The 13,781-nt window shown below is 50.9% G+C and overlaps 3 protein-coding genes across 3 annotated transcripts; 1 reads left to right on the top strand and 2 right to left on the bottom strand.

Moving 5' to 3' along the window:
- Positions 1 to 519: 519 nt before the first annotated feature.
- Positions 520 to 1,289, bottom strand: LOC306701419 (uncharacterized protein; the record flags this gene model as incomplete). Its single annotated transcript, XM_079166717.1, has 2 exons — positions 520 to 549; positions 646 to 1,289. The coding sequence occupies 2 exons, from the start codon at positions 1,287 to 1,289 to the stop codon at positions 528 to 530; spliced, it is 666 nt and encodes a 221-aa protein (XP_079022843.1). The 3' UTR covers positions 520 to 527.
- A 2,230-nt stretch (positions 1,290 to 3,519) lies between these two features.
- Positions 3,520 to 4,349, bottom strand: LOC306701420 (uncharacterized protein; the record flags this gene model as incomplete). The annotated part of the gene is made up of 3 exons (XM_079166718.1): positions 4,222 to 4,349; positions 3,681 to 4,067; positions 3,520 to 3,604 (listed from the first exon to the last, which is right to left on the bottom strand). Exons 1-3 carry the CDS (start codon positions 4,317 to 4,319, stop codon positions 3,520 to 3,522), a joined length of 570 nt encoding a protein of 189 aa, XP_079022844.1. The 5' UTR covers positions 4,320 to 4,349.
- A 186-nt stretch (positions 4,350 to 4,535) lies between these two features.
- LOC306701202 (uncharacterized protein) lies at positions 4,536 to 7,044 on the top strand (the record flags this gene model as incomplete). The annotated part of the gene is made up of 5 exons (XM_079166458.1): positions 4,536 to 4,596; positions 5,090 to 5,507; positions 5,594 to 5,842; positions 5,927 to 6,675; positions 6,907 to 7,044. 4 exons carry the CDS (start codon positions 4,536 to 4,538, stop codon positions 6,426 to 6,428), a joined length of 1,230 nt encoding a protein of 409 aa, XP_079022584.1. The 3' UTR covers positions 6,429 to 6,675; positions 6,907 to 7,044.
- Positions 7,045 to 13,781: the final 6,737 nt, after the last annotated feature.

Below are 13,781 nucleotides of genomic sequence, written 5' to 3'. Positions count from 1 at the left end.
GTAAACATGTGTTAGTAAATGTTGGAGACTCTTTATATGGACTGTTGCTGTAGCCCGACGTTATCAAAGAGTTGTAGGACATTTCACATGTAACAGACGACGGACAGCGAGTGGGGCTGTACACAGTCCAAAAGTCAATGTTTTTCTAATACTTGTTTTATTTACAGATGTCCAAGTTGAAAATATGGCAGACCTTCTGAAACCGGCTCCTGTGCGGCTTTGACAACGACATTTGAGGAGCTCCTGGATGAGGAGTGCCGATTCCTCGGCCCCACGTGTCCTCCGGCGACAGTGGAGCCTCCACTCCTTCCTGGAGATCCTCTGGATCACCTCGGCGTCAGTCAGGCCAACCATCCCGTGCTTCCCCTCCAGCTGGGACCGCTTAGCCTCAGTTAGACGGCGGGCATCTTCAGGATCGACCTCGAAGATGCAGTAAGACAGCTGCTTCATGAATGTGGGGTACAGCTCGTGGCTCTCAGTGGTGACACCTGATGCAAAGCGTCGCATCAGGTGCCAGATGTCCAGTCTCACCACGAGCTGTTCCCACTCCTGTGAAAGAAGAAACATAATGTGGTTTAATCTTCTCCTAAACTGTACTCTTATATTGCTGATTCAGTATTTGTATTAACAGTCTCAGTTACACACCGGAAACAAGGCAGCTGTCTTCGACACGCACAGTCGCGGTCCACGTAGATCAGCTGGGGGGGAGGTACCCCGGCGAGTCGGTACCGCCTCATCAAGCCGTCCGTCATCGTGGACAGGCCCTCGGCGCTCTCGGAGCAGGTGAGGACGCTGATGAGGACCTGCCCGTACTCGTTGCCGACGTTTGTGGCCCATGCCGTGTCGGAGGCGGTACCTGCGAGCTTCTTCGTCACCTGGAGAAAGAAATTAGAAATGTTAATGTGAGAGCATAAACACACAGCTGTGGTGTCTAAACAGCTGGAAGAAAATATGAAACTGTGACAAACTTTACTCGCCTTCTTGGTGGAATCCATCTTCAAGATGGATCCGAAGGTGGACATGATCCTGGCCTTGTACTCGTCCAGCCGCGTCAGCACATCGTAGCCGTAAACGGTCAGCAGCCAGACGGGGGACGGCAGAGGGGGCATCTGGGGCGGTGGTGGAATCTGCCCCCTTGCCGAGCACAAGGCCAGGAACTGCTCGCATACGCCGAGGTACTGGATTGATCTCCGCATCCAGGCGTCTGAGTGCTGCTCCCGCAGGGTGTTGTACAGCCGATTTGCACTGTTGCCCAGAGTGCGAGACCTCAGCTGCACAACCACCCTCATGTCACAGGACAGCCTTCAGAACCACAACGCAAGCATTATGTAGAGCTTTGTCACCACAGACATACATCAAACAGGATGTTCAACACAAACAAATGTCAAGATATTAATATAGTTTCTTACTTGTACGTCAGTACAGCTGGAAATTGGCAGCTGTAGGTGGGGGACAGCTGCCTTATGATGCCCTGTGACCACCCTCCGACCTTCTTCTTACATCGACGGCACTCCAGGTACTAAGTGGCCATGAGGTACCAGCCGTCGATGTCGAGGACCCTCCGGATGGTCCTGTACAGCCCAGCCTTTGTCATTGACCCAGTGCACAAAGGCTGGGGGCATGTCAGCTGCAGATGCCAAATCCGGTGTGGCATCCAGAGGAACAGCCGACATGTAAAGAAGGGGTCGGGGCATGCGGGAGGCTGGTTGTAGACCGGCCGGGATTGGGGGGGGTACCACCAGAGATTCAGCTCACTCATGAGCCGAGACCTCCCCCTGCTGTCCCTGGTAAACAGCACCCGACCGATCCACTGCTGCTGCTCGACAGTGAGAGCTGCCCGCCAGGACTCAGGCAGCAACTGGTCAGACAACAACACAAACATACAAGACAATTTCAATATCTGAGGACAGCGCTTCATGAGGGAGGGCAGCAGTGACACCTGAGGCCTCATATGTTTGACAGACAGCCTCACCTCAGCACTGCCAGCAAGTGGTGGAGGAGGGAGGAAGGCCGGACCGGGCAACTCCTCCTTTTCCTCTATGGCGACCGTCAGGGTGGCAGCTGCAGGCGGCGGTGAGGGAGCTGGTGACACTGCAGGCTGAACCGTGAGGCGTTCCTGGTCCAGCATGGCCTCCAGCAGCTCCTCGTCTGTGGGCTCGTCCAGCACAGCAGAGACACCAGCCCCCTGACGTGATGCAGCTGAGGTGGAGGGGGCAGGAGGAGGTGGTGGCGGGAGCAAAAGAGGGGCCTGTACATCTGAGGCGTAAAGAGAACTAAAATGTTACAGTAAGATTAAAGGATGAGATTGTTGTGTTAATATTGAGAGACGGACACACATTGAGCCAAGCTGCATATAAAAACTACAGAAGCACGGAAGGTGGTTTTGAAGAGAAAATGATGACGACGGCGATCACAACAGATTAGACATGTTGATCAGACATGTTGAGTGAGTGATGCAGGCAGCAGCCAGCTGACTAGAGAAAGCATGGTGAAGAAAATGTTACTCTGCAGATGCTCATTCATCCCATTAGTGATGTTTTGAAAGGCGAGTGGCTGGGTTAGTGATCTGAGATGTGCACCAGGCAGACATCAGATAGTTTTAACCCTAACCCAAACTTACCAGTCGTTTACTCTCCTCCACTGATTAAAGAAGCATTTTAAAGTTAAAAAAAAAAGTGTCAACAATGAATTCAAGTCGTTCTGTTATTATCAAATCGTGACCCGAGTATAACTTTACTTTTGACTTACACTTCTCCAAGTCAACTACCGCCTTGACCAGCTCTTCATCCGAAGGCTCCTCAGACCTGGAGGAGGACAGAGCTGGTCTGTAGGGGCTGAAGTGGGAGGAGGCTGTAATCACACGATGACAGAACAGAAACTGTGAACACAGGAATTTCAATAAAGTTGAACTAGCTCTGTATATAGTTTAGGAAGGACTTGCCTGGAAATGCAGGCTTAGGGGCCACCATCTTTTTAACATGGGCCTGCATTTCCACCGCAGACAGAGAACGCCGCCCAGAGACAAAGGCCGCAAGTGCTGAACCAAGAGGCCTATAATAAGAATAAATGACACGCACACATTAATAATGAGACAACATTACAAATACTAACATTCTTCAGGGAAGTCATCCAGGTAAAGTCAGAGAGCTTTACAGTAAAACACGTACTGTGATGCACTCTTGGCTCTCTGGCTTGCGGCCGAGACAGAGGCTGTGCTGGTGGATGCAGCAGCAGATGCTCTCGTCCTCTGTCTGTCTCTGCTCCGGACGTACTGGACGACGTTGTCCATCTGCGTACCCGGAGTTGGTGCCGTCCTTCGCAGGTAGTTGACAAATCTGTACAAATCAGACATTTGTCACATGATTCTATTAATCGATGGTCAGCACAGCAACTATATAATAATCCAAATGTTATAAAGATGTATCTTCCTGACGTCCTCGGACAGGCTCTGCAGGGTCTCACTTCTATAGTCCCCGAAGCCAACAAGCGCCTGTCCCTCCTGACCGGGCTGGAGGGACTTCACCCGCGCCTCCTCAAACGCCCGGTGGAACCTGACTGCCTCCGCAAAGTCAGGGTACGCCAAGGAGTAGCGGGTGAAGGCGTCCTGCAAGGTAACAAAGGGAGGTTAAAACCGTCATCACTCTTTTTCAATAACATAAACTTGTACTGAAGGACCCCACCGTCCCCGGCCGGACGTTTCTGGCTGGTCGGAGTCTATTTGGGAGTCCGACGTCTCCGAAGTAGAAGATGACGGGGACCAAGTCCTGCCCTGGCTGGTCTGTCCCCAAGAAGTTGTTGGCTGGTCGGAGTCTATTTGGGAGTCCCACGTCTCCGAAGTAGAAGATGACGGGGACCAAGTCCTGCCCTGGCTGGTCTGTCCCCAAGAAGTTGTTGGCTGCTCCTCGTCGTCGTCTGATTCCTCGCGTTTGACAGAGGACGGGCAGTCCTCTGTCGTTGAGGTGGAGGGCTTGTTAAAGTCCTCCAGCGGGGGTGGGGACCAGGTCCTGGATTGTCCCTGGCTGGACGTCCCCGGCTGGACGGCGTCACAGTCCTCAGCAAACAATTCCCTGCAAGTGATAAGAAGGATACATACAAATATTAGTAATTTTAGTATTAATGTTCATCTGCTGTGACCTCCAGTCACCTCAACAGTCCACTTGTGTATTTTCTTTTATTAAATCTAAGTTGAATATAAATAAATGTAATTAAAGAGTTGTTCACCTTTCATCCTCGCTCTGCTGCTGGTCCAAAATGCTGCTGCTGCTGCTTCCGCTGCTGCTCCCGCTGCTGCTTCTGCTGCTGCTGCTGTCGTCTTCCATCGTTGAGTGAAGAGACAGTTGAGGCCACACCACCTCTGTCTTTATACTTAAGGCCCCCCCCCCCACCCCACACTGTACTTCCTGAGTACTTCAGTCTTGTTCCGCCTCCTCCCTCCTCTTCTCCTGCAGCCAATCTGCCACACTTCTGCCACCTGAGGTGCTTTGGCAGAAGTGGAAGAGCTTCTTCAATCGTTTGTTGTAGAAGCGGCTGTGGCCATGTTCTTTAGTCTTTGGCTGCCGACAGAGGCTGCAGATGCAGGAGAAGCTGGCCTTTGGCGTGAACTTCTGACCCAGTCTCTCTGCCTCCTCCCTCCGTCGGTCCTGTTTCTGCCGCTTCCACAGCGTTGTCCGTGGCAATTGAGGAGGAGGAGGAGGAGGAGGAGCAGCAGCGTGCCCGCTGGCCTCCACTTTGGGGAGAGGTGGTGGAGGAACAGCACTGGCATCCGCGGTGGCAGGTTCTGCAGCTGGTAGGGGCTGGTCTCTGGCGGGCAGCACGAAGCCTGGTGCCACCACCATAGGCGCGCTGGTGGACGGGGTATCGGCCTTCAACGTGTAACCCTCCTGGGCCGCCTTCCTTCAGTTGAACCTGGAGTTAATACAGGTTTTTAAGAGTAAAATCCAAGCACTTTGAAGACATAACGCTGTAAAGGGCTTCCTAGTTTAGCTTGGATACTCACCACTGTGTGAGCGTCCTGTGGTTCAACTCAAAGAGCCGCAGCTTTGAGCGGAGCCCGGGATTGTCCAGCACGCTGTCTCTGATGGCGCTGTAGCTCCTCAGTATCAGAGCCCAGCGGCTGGCCCGAGCTCCTGCCAGAGAGCGGCTCTGCGGGTGGACGCGGCACAGCAAGATGCAGATGGCCTCCACCAGCCTGCTGGCGTCAGGCCTCGTGGCGGGGCCGCTGCCCTGACTGTGGAGACAGCTGCAGAGAAACGGGAAGTCAGAAAAGCCCCTCAACTCAGTGTGATTTTGTACCAGCACGTCCTGAAGCTGGCCCAGGCCCTGGTGGAAGGAAGGAACCTTCAGGGGCTTGCTGACAGTAGGGTAGACAGTCTCATCCTGCTCTTGCCAGAGCAGGACAAACAGCGAGTAGTCTACCCTCCCAGATACCGGGACAGGCAACCTAAGGGGCGGTTCAAGGCAGCGAAGGGGAAGAACACCTCCTGTCCTGGCAAGGAGAGTCTCCAACGGTACGATTTTTTTCAAATATGAATAGATCCTCTTGTAAATATCTGCTGTATATTAACCCACACTTTGCGCTCCATGACTTTTTCAGCTGCCTTCTCGGACCGAACTCCAGCCCTGCAAACTGGCCCAGCGCCAGTCGCCTGGTCGAGGCCATTTGCAGCCGGCTCTGCCAGCTCCACCCAGCGGCCACGCGGGTCTGTGGGATCACGAGGACTCGGTGGTCCCTCGTCCTCAAGGACTACGTGGCCATCAGAGAGGCAGTGCTGGCCAGCCGGAGGCTGATGGCTCAGACGGAGATCCAGCTCTTTGAGCTGAATCAGAGGACCCTGACCCAGTGGTAAGGGTTCAACATGAAGCTTTAAAGTTTTGATGGGTTGTAATCTGAGATTAATCATTTGAACAATCTGCGTTTGTCTCCCAGGTTCTCTCAGCGGCAGAACAGCGAAGGGAGGGATGTGCTGCTGCAGGCAACTGGCGTCGTCCCCGCAGCAGCTGTTGCCGTCCACCCTCTCCCTCCAGCTGAAGGGCTGTCCTCTGTTCAGGTGGGACAAGGACAGCCCCTCCCCTTCAATGTCCCCGATGAGCAACCAGGACCCTCATCGGGTGGCCTTCCCCTCCTCCTCCTCCTCCTCCAACACTCCTCCCGGGTGTCTTCCCCGCTCCTGCCCCTGCCGGTCAGCCTCCTCTTCCTGGACCACACATGTCCAGGTCCACGGCCTACAGGAAGAGGAAGGCGGCCGAGGCTGCTGCAGCAGGGCAGGGGCTGCTGCCAAAAACGAAACCCCGTCAGCAGACGACACAGTACGTCTGCACAAAGTGTGGCCAGCCCAAAACGCTGGCTACTGGACACACTAGACTCTTTGGTGTGGCGTATTGTGCGTCTGTTGGCGGGAAAACTGTGGAGGAGTGGAGGGAGGAAATGAACAAAAAACATAAGGGGGGGGCCATGAGGGAAACAGGGACCGTTTGTTTTTTCTTTATTTTTCACTCATGTGTCGTCTCCCTGTTCGTTGAGTCCTGTCGTGCTCAGAAGGTAAAACTCACCAGCTGCTCTAGTTTTCCTTTGGATTCCTGCATCACAGCCTCTTACTGAAGCAAACAGTTGTCGTCTCTCCCCTCAGCTGAACATCCACTGGGGTCCTCAGTCCATGATGTACTTGAAGGGCAAACGTGAGTTCAACCACAAAGCAGACTCTCTGCTGTCACTGCGATTTACAACTCAAGTGAACTGTCAGGTGACAGAACCACAGCTTTTCAGTCGGGTTTGTTTTCCAGACTGAATGTACTGTGTGTTAACATCACACAGTGTATTTTAAATGCTCTTGTTTCAACTCTTGCAGATTTGTTGAAGCTCATTGATGCTTGTGAAATATCTGTCCGCTGTGTTTTCATTTGCTGTAGCTTCAGCTGGCCCGTCTGGGTGTACAGCTGCAGCCCCGGTGGATCCTGGATGCAGCGGAGGTGGCGGCGCTGGGTGCTCCAGATCCCCTCCACCCTCTCCTGGTCCAGCAGCAGGATGCCCATGGTGTCCGTGGCCGACTTGAAGTGGTCGAGGGCCTCCTCGATGAAGCGCTCGGTCTCCTGTGCAGCGCCGACAGTGCCGAGCCATCTCCCTGACGGAGACCCTGTTCCAACACCCGGGCCCCTCTGCCTCCTTGGCCGCCTTCAGCCGGGCAATGTCCTCCCCGTCCCAGACAAAGATGCAGGTGGACAGGCGTTGCATGAAATGGCCATAAAGCGGGTGGCTCTCGGTGGTGACCATCGCCGCCAGCCGCCTGATGTAGTGCCAAATGTCCAGCCTGACCACCAGCTGGGCCCACTCCGGGAACAGAGCTGCCGCTGCTGAGCCCCCGGTGACGGAGCAGCAGTCTCTGTCCACGTAGAGGGCCACGGGCGGCTCCTCCTTTGCCAGCCGATACCTGCCGACCAGCCCGGAGGTCATCTCCTTCAGCCCGTAGCCCTCGGCCGCAGTGAGGACCGACACGAGCACCTGCCCGTGCTCGTTGGTCACCCACTGGGCCGTCCCCGCGGCGTGCCCGGCCAGCTTCCTGGTGATCTGCACAATCACAATTACTGTATTGATCCCTGTGGGGGGATGTAAAATACAATACGTGTAAGAGCATGTGAAAGCTAAATGTCTAAACATTCTACCTTCTTGGTGGAGTCCATCTTCAGGATGGAGCCAAAGACGGAGGTCACCTTGGCTCTCATCTCCCCCAGACGGGTGAAGGTGTCGGTGCCATAGGCCGAGAGGATCCACTGCCTGGTGGGGACCGGATCCATCGCAGGCAGGGCTGGAGGAGGAGGAACGGTCACACCCGGCATCATGAACCTCTTATAGATGGCCATGAAGCGGATGCAACCGTTCATCCAGGCTGCTGTGTGCTGTCCCACCAGGTAGGAGCGCAGATGGTTGGCACTGTTGCCGAGGGTCCGCCCGTTCATCTGCGCCAAGACCCTCTTGTCGCACGACAGCCTGCAGAGCGGATACAAAAAAAGTACTTTTAGCTTGAACAAAGCAGCATTGAGTAAACACTGGCCTGACACTGAGACCTTTTGTTGTGTGAGCTTTTCTGATAGGTGTGAAGTGCTGAGAGGGCTCTCGGGCTCCTCCCTCATCCTCCACTCCTCAGAGTTCAAAGTCCCCTTTAAAGTTAAAGTGAGAGTCTTTGATGTACCTGTACGTGAGCACCGCAGGGAACATCGTCCTGTACTCGTCGTCCAGCTGGGCCAGGATGCTCCTCGACCACGACGCCAGCGTCTCCCCACAGTGGCGACACTCAAGGTACTCCGTGCCCATGAAGTACCAGCCGTCGCTGTCCAGCACCTTGCGGACGGTCCTGTACAGGCCGCATGCGGTCAACTTGTGGGTGCAGATGGGGCAGCGGATGGGGCACTGCCACATCTTGTAGGGCACCCACAAGAAGAAAGGCCGCTGGAAGAAGGCGTCGGGCGAGGCTGGTGGCTGGTGGCTGGTGGCTGGTGGTAGAGCCGGCGGGGCCCAGGAGGGTAGTACCAGCACTGCAGCTCCGTTTTCAGCACGGGCTTCCCAGTCCGGTCCCTGGTGAACAGTGCCTGGCTCACCCATCCGTGCTGCACCCTGGGCAGCGTGCTCTTCCAGGTCTCTGGGAGAGGAACCTGTAACAAAAGACGCACAGAATGAATATATAGAATATAAAAACAGTGGGGCAAAAGATTACAACTTGCAATATCACATCTGCAATATGTGTGTTTAGATTTTATCAGAAGACTGACATCAGCTGCAGAATGTCCTCTCTGGCCTGGAGCAGGGACCACCGGAGCAGCTGGACAGCAGACATAACACAGGGGAACAGCCTGGCGTACCGGGACAGAGCGTCCTTGTTCTGCATCAGCGAGCTGGTGTCGAGTCACGCTGCTGCTGATGCGATGCCAGGATCAATAAGGCGTAGCCAGCGTCGTTGCTGAACAGCCAGTGGAAGGTCTGGCCTCTGTATTTGCCAAACTGGATCTCATGGCGGCTGAGGACCAGTTTGACGTCGCGCAGTCCCCTCCACCAGCAACGACGCGGTCCTTTGTGTTGTTATGTAAATAAATTTAATCAGAGCTTTATGTGCTAATTAGCGGAGTTGCGAGTTACAGGTTATGAAGGTTTAAAACTCCAAGCGGGGCGTTCTAGCACTCGCCTGTACAAAGGAATGAGGAAAAACTGTAACTCTGAAGGCCACGCTTGGGCAACTATACACTGATATCAAATAGTGGGGTAAACTGCCAGCTGAGAACAGTACGTACCACAGCTTGAGATAGCAAAACATAGACGCCACACTTTGGAGCCTGTTAGGCTAGGCTTTCACAACATACACACACACTGATGATGCATCGAGGAGGATCCCGGACGTGAGCCGGTGCGAGAGGATATGCTCGGAGCTCCAACCAGGCCGTCGCTCTGCTAAAATCGATCCCGCCTGCACCTTGACTTTGACCAATGGCTCCTTTAAGGAGAACCAGCAAAACTTACTGCGCTTCCGTGTTTAGGCGCCTTTTTACGTTGCTCTCAATCGGAGAGGAACTGTTGGGTCCGTGCACGTTTAACTGCTCGGCTAATATCTCTGTGATAAATAAAACTATTGCTTGAATCTAAGTGAACGCCTCGAACTCAATTCGTTAAGTTGTTTTTACACAACAGCGTCCTGCATGGTAGAGGCAGGGTTCTTGGGGCGGTGAGGCCGGACTCCCTCCTGCTCACGGGTGAAGGCGTCGGCCTCGGGTGACGCTTTAAAGATAAGAGCATTGGCTCTTGAGGTCATCCTGAAGTTGGGAATGTAGTCCATCTGTTCATGAAAAGGAGACAGTAGTAGGAAGACCCAATGAACACAGTGATAACACAGTACTGTAGTAATACTGTATAATAATGTAGTATTATGAGATCGTATTAACATTACTGCTGTATGGAATAACATGAAGACATTATTCATAATAACACCTAACATCAATAAATATCATTGTTTTCACCTGCTGTCAAACACATTCTCTCCTTATGATTTAAAAGATGCAGCCGTAATATTAAATGGAATAAAACATTAAAGCTTCACCATCTTCTATACATTAAATGTGAAGTAACGTTACCGTTAATCTACCGGATAACTGCTACGGAGTTTATTCGATTGTAAATGTATTATAAAACGTTAACGTTACGATATGCAGCCGTAATATTAAATGTGTTCTAAAACCGTTAACGTAACTATACATCCTAACCTACGGATTTAAAAGATGCAGCCGTTTTGTATTATAACTAGGGTTGGGTACCGAAACCCGGTGCCAATATGGAACCGGTACCTATATGACCGATACCTACCGGACCGAAACGCAACGCAGATTTCGGTGCTTCTTTTCGGTGCCTGAGCCGATTGAAATACTTTTTTTTAACACTACTCGGATGACTCCGTCCTGGCAGCAGGTAACGATAGCTACCGTTTGTATAGCTACAGCAGCTAGCTAGCCATCAACCCTTTAACAGAGAAAATGCCGAAAGGTAAACGGTCAAAAGTGTGGCTGTTTTTATTTTGAAAGTCCGTTGCTCACTGGCAGCGGTGGAGGAATGGAGACTACTGGACATCGCTGCGGTAAAGTTAGCAGACACTCAGGTCTCCGTGGTCAACTCAGCAGACACTTACATGTTAGTGACCTATACGCTGAAATTCACGGTAAACGCATTCAAACTGCACAGATCGGGAGTGAGCGAAGGACTTTGAAAGTTAGCGGAAAGATTTAACGTGAGACAACATCCGGTTTCTTCAGAGGAACATCCGATTTTCAGAATAAGATGCCAACAAAGTATGAATTAAATTCACATTAAGTATAAAACATGCTACCTGCATCTCGTGAGTTAAAGGGAAAATACACCTACATTGTGCGTAAGTGTGTCTTTATTCTTTGATCGCTGGGTAACCATCATCACCTCTGAGTTACAGCATTATATTGATGAACAGTAGAGCTGCATTCACATGCTCTGTCATGAAGACGACACACATTTAGATGAAACGTGCTCAAACATTGTATTCCTGTTGCACAGCAGTGGAACGTTTCACATGAAGTCACACACTGCACAGATAGTGAAGAGATATAACTGCTACTGTGTAAAGGGAATACTGCTGTTAAAAAGAACCTTATTTGTTTAAAGTGTTTGCAAACCAAATGTTATTGCACTTTTGTTCATATAGCAGTACTTTTAAAATAAAAGTGCACAATACACTACATTTGAATTAATTATTGAACTTTGCCATAACAATGAGCTTAGTCGCAAAAATTCCATGCGATTAAAGATTGTAATCGTTGCCCAGCACTAATATGTATAGTATACTTTAAACAGTTAAATATATTGTTAAATTTGACTTGGCAATAAAAAAAGTATCGGTTCAGGCACCGGTATCGTTTTAAAAGTATCGTTTTAGCACCGGTATCGGAAAAAACCCAAACGATACCCATCCCTAATTATAACACGTTAACGTCACGGTAAAACAACCTACGGATTCAAAAGATGCAGCCGTTATTTTAAATGTAATTATAAAACGTTAACGTTACGATAGAACAACCTACGAATTTAAACAATGCAGCCGTTATTTTAAATGGAATACAACATTAAAGCTTCACCGTCTTCTATACATTCAATGTGAAATAACGTTACCGTTAATCTACCGGAGAACTACTACGGAGTTTATTCTAAATCGAGCTGTAAGACACACTTTTTAAATGAATGTATTCTGTTATAAGATGGTCGCTAACATCACAGTTTAAGTTATTAAAACATTTAAAGAGTTTCTACTCAGCGCTGTATTCGTAAAAGTCGCAATGAATCGGGGATGAAGAGAGGGCGAGTTTTGTTGTCTGGGAGGGAGGCGGGCTTTAGCGGTAGCAGCCAATCAACGCGGTAAACCTAAGTTGAACAGGCGAATGGGCACGGGAATCTAGGTTGAACAGGCCAATCACGGTGGAGGGCGGGCTTCCCTAGATAGGACATAGGTAGAACACAAGTAGACTCGCAGATCCCACCCCTATGAGTGAAAGGATGACACGCAAATTCGTGAAGCGTTTCCACATTTTGACCAGCCCGTGTTGCCCCGAGCAAGGAAGTAACACCTTGTCAAGAGCACATCTAAAGTTTACCTTCAGGACTTTCTGCCTTCAGATAAAGCACAAGGTGGACAACAAGGGGATTAAAGGTGTCATTCCAACAATAAAGGGCTTAAAGTTGTCCCACGTGCTCAGGATAAGAAATTTGGCATGACCAACTTTACATAGATCACATTGAATCTCTGCCACCCTTGTTAAGCTTTGTTCAAGTTCACTGAACTCCTTGTGCAGACTCCAAAGTTTAGAAATGTACAAAACATGCGAGGCCGAATGTTGGAGAAATGTTTATGAAAGGACAAGAGAAGCTACAGCAAATGAAAACACAGCGGACAGATATTTCACAAGCATCAATGAGCTTCAACAAATCTGCAAGAGTTGAAACAAGAGCATTTAAAATACACTGTGTGATGTTAACACACAGTACATTCAGTCTGGAAAACAAACCCGACTGAAAAGCTGTGGTTCTGTCACCTGACAGTTCACTTGAGTTGTAAATCGCAGTGACAGCAGAGAGTCTGCTTTGTGGTTGAACTCACGTTTGCCCTTCAAGTACATCATGGACTGAGGACCCCAGTGGATGTTCAGCTGAGGGGAGAGACGACAACTGTTTGCTTCAGTAAGAGGCTGTGATGCAGGAATCCAAAGGAAAACTAGAGCAGCTGGTGAGTTTTACCTTCTGAGCACGACAGGACTCAACGAACAGGGAGACGACACATGAGTGAAAAATAAAGAAAAAACAAACGGTCCCTGTTTCCCTCATGGCCCCCCCTTATGTTTTTTGTTCATTTCCTCCCTCCACTCCTCCACAGTTTTCCCGCCAACAGACGCACAGTACGACACACCAAAGAGTCTAGTGTGTCCAGTAGCCAGCGTTTTGGGCTAGCCACACTTTGTGCAGACGTACTGTGTCGTCTGCTGACGGGGTTTCGTTTTTGGCAGCAGCCCCTGCCCTGCTGCAGCAGCCTCGGCCGCCTTCCTCTTCCTGTAGGCCGTGGACCTGGACATGTGTGGTCCAGGAAGAGGAGGCTGACCGGCAGGGGCAGGGGCAGGAGCGGGGAAGACACCCGGGAGGAGTGTTGGAGGAGGAGGAGGGGGAAGGCCAACGCCGGAAGGGCCGGGCTGCTCCCCATCTGGAGGAGGAGGAGGAGGAGGAGGGGGGGGGGGGGAGGCCACCCGATGAGGGTCCTGGTTGCTCATCGGGGACATTGAAGGGGAAGGGCTGTCCTTTTCCCACCTGAACAGAGGACAGCCCTTTAGCTGGAGGGAGAGGGTGGACGGCAACAGCTCATGTTGCCCCGGCTACCTGCCGAGGACCAAGGACTTGGGCCTGTGGAGAGGCCTTCAGCAGGGTCCCATTCTGGACCCTCCTGAATGTTGGATGTTCCATCTAAACATAAAGATAAACATTAGCAGAATACTGAAGTAAATACTTCAAGATCATAAGTAGATCATAAATAAAAATGAATGATGATGAAGAAATGACATGCGACACTTACACTCATTGTTTAGAAAGTGAACTCTATAATATGACAGAGAGGAGGAGATAAATAAATAATAATAATTAATAAAAATAAAACATTCAAGAATACTCACTTCTGGTAAGTTTAAATGACGCCATTAGTTCCTCCGCTCGCCGTGACTTTCACCGTTAAATGCTTCTAACAAGC

Source organism: Pholis gunnellus (genome assembly GCF_910591455.1).
Source record: "Pholis gunnellus genome assembly, chromosome: 9".
NCBI classification, from domain to species: Eukaryota; Metazoa; Chordata; class Actinopteri; order Perciformes; family Pholidae; genus Pholis; species Pholis gunnellus.
Note: the sequence above shows the minus strand (reverse complement) of the source record. Positions and strands in the feature narration are given on the sequence as shown.